Source organism: Myotis brandtii, unplaced genomic scaffold, assembly GCF_000412655.1.
Source record: "Myotis brandtii unplaced genomic scaffold, ASM41265v1 scaffold106, whole genome shotgun sequence".
NCBI classification, from domain to species: domain Eukaryota; kingdom Metazoa; phylum Chordata; class Mammalia; order Chiroptera; family Vespertilionidae; genus Myotis; species Myotis brandtii.
In genome coordinates this window covers 738,084-740,664 of record NW_005353584.1, presented here as the reverse complement: position 1 = coordinate 740,664, position 2,581 = coordinate 738,084, and the positions used below count along the sequence as shown (strand labels likewise).

Genomic DNA, 2,581 nt, shown 5'->3' with positions numbered 1-2,581 from the left:
TATAATCCAATAGATGCTAGCGCCTATTAGATATTTGGTAAATCTTTTAAATTGTAAAAACAGCATGTTTAAGTAATGATAGTGGGAAAGTCTCTATTCCATCTTCTTGAAGGCACGGACACTTGCTGGTATGTTGAGAGAAGTTGAAAGAAAAAATGAAGAGCTTGGTGCGTTGCTGAAGTCACAGCAGGCTGAATCAGAAAGAGCCCAGAGTGACATAGAGCATCTCTTTCAACATAATAGGAAGTTACAATCTGTGGCTGAAGAACATGAAATACTGACAAAATCCTACATGGAACTTCTTCAGAGGTAAATTTATAAATGTTTCTGTTTAAGATTAGAATCTATAATGAACACATAGCACTTCTTTCCTGTGGTCCTAAAATCTGTTTATAAATATTTATATCCTATATAATAAGAGCCTAGTATGCTAAGTGTCCGGTCGTCTGGTGACCGGTCAACTGTTCAACCAATCAAAGCATAATATGCTAATGATATGCTAAGGCCACTCAACCGCTCATTATGATGTGCATTGACCACCAGGGGGCAGACAGTCGACCAGTTACTATGATGTGCACTGACCAACTGGGAGCAGACGCTCCAACCGGTAGGTTAGCTTGTTGCTGGGGTCTGGCCGATCGGGACTGAGCGAGATAGGCCGGACATGCCCTGGAGCTCTCCAGCGGTCCCTCCCTGGTTCTGATTGTGCACCGGTGGGGTCCCTCTGCCTGGCCTGTGCGCTCTCAATCCGGGACCCCTTGGGGGATGTCAGAGAGCTGGTTTCGGCCCGATCCTGCAGGCCATTTCCCTCGGGAGGGCGCCAAACGCAGAGCACACTGCTAGAGAGTGCTGCTGTGGCAACGTGAGCCTCTCCCGATTGGGATTGATTGAGCGTGAGCCCGGGGCAGGTGCAGTGGGGCCAGGATGAGCAGGAGCAGCAGGTAGGAGCTACAGGCAGCGTTGGGCTGCGGGTTTTGGCCTGATCCTCACAGACCATCCCAAGGGACCCCACCCATGCACAAATTCGTGCACCAGGCCGCTAGTATTCTAATAATACCATAAGGTAAGTAGTTAGCAAGAAACTTAGTGAAATGAAATATTGCTTAAACATACTCAGTATTAAAGTTGGAAACAGAATACGGTCTTTTTATTTCTTTCCAGTTGACTCTACTTCTTTTCATTTGTTCATCAGTCATCTGGGATGTTAGCATTACAAGGACAAGTTTTGTCTATTTTGTTCACTGAGAGATCCCTAGAGCCTAGAATAGAGCTTGGTACATAGTTAGACACTCTATAAGTAATTGTTGAATGACCTAAGTTGTCACAATTTATATTAGGTTTAACCATATAACCCCCTTCTGGGGATGTGCCCGCAACCAAGGTACATGCCCTCGACCGGAACCGAACCTGGGACCCTTCAGTCCGCAGGCCGCGCTCTATCCCACTGAGCCAAACCGGTTTCGGCGATCTGTAAATTCTTATTCAGTATTTATCCTTGATGCCATTGAATACAGTTTACTTATATGTTACTATATCTGTATAATACATTCTTAAAGGTGAGTTGCTGGGTTAAAGGGTATGTGTTTTTAAATTTTTGATATATTACCAAGTAATATATCAAAAGGTATAGCCTTCCCTCCAAGAAGGCTATACCAATTTATACACCCACTAACAAACTATAAGATTAATTGTTTTTCTCTCCCTTGTAAAGTGTTTTTGTCTATTAGGCCAGTCTTAAATCTTTTGAATTATAAGGAAGACCAAGAGCACTATGTATTTTCTACTAAACAATACAAATAAAAACACTGATTAACTTGTTCCTTGTTTTACTATATATTTCAAGATTGGTTAAAATTTGAAAATTTTCTAGTGTTCTGTGCTGTTAATCTATACTAATAAAAGGGTAATTTGCTAATTAGACCGGGAGACCTTCCGGACAAAGCCATGGTGGCGGGGCAGAGGCAGTTAGAGGCGATCAGGCCAGGAGGGGAGGGCAGTTGGGTTTGATCCTGCCAGCGGGGGGCACAGTTGGGGGCGAGCAGGCCAATGCGGGGTGGGGAACAGTTGAGGGCTAGCAGGCCAGCAGACAGAGTGGTTAGGGGCGATCAGGTAGGTGATCAATTAGGAGCAGATACAGGTAGGCAGGTAGGTGAGCAATTAGGAGCCAGCGGTCCTGGATTGCCAGAGGGATGTCAGACTGCTGGTTTAGGCTCAATCCCTCATCCCCCGATGGGTCCCAGATTGGAGAGGGTACAGGTCAGGCTGAGGGACATCCCTCCCATCATGGGGTTGTTGGGCTGCTCACCTCCAAGTGCAATTTCATGCACTGGGCCACTAGTATGTATATATATATGAAATGCAATGTTCCCTGCTTCCCTTTCTGTCCCTGCTCAGGGCACTTGGTCCCATGTCTGTAAGAACAATTTCCATGGATGTGGCCTGTTCCAGCCCATCCCTGCATCCTTGCCACACCAGGGCCCTGTCTGAAGCCAGCCCAGCAGCTCCATCCTTGGCCCTCCACTGCCTTCCGTTGTATCTGCTGCCTCGTCTAGAGCTCCAGGGGACAGGGACCCCGCCCACC

At 46.4% G+C, this 2,581-nt stretch overlaps 1 protein-coding gene across 1 annotated transcript in view; it reads left to right on the top strand.

Annotated features, from left to right (window-relative positions):
• KIAA1524 (KIAA1524 ortholog) overlaps positions 1 to 2,581 on the top strand; it is a 45,137-nt gene that overhangs the window by 37,271 nt on the left and 5,285 nt on the right. Inside the window, exon 17 of the mRNA XM_005856989.2 lies at positions 113 to 309. Within this exon, the coding sequence (XP_005857051.1) occupies positions 113 to 309 (197 nt within the window). The remainder of the gene's footprint in view (positions 1 to 112; positions 310 to 2,581) is intronic.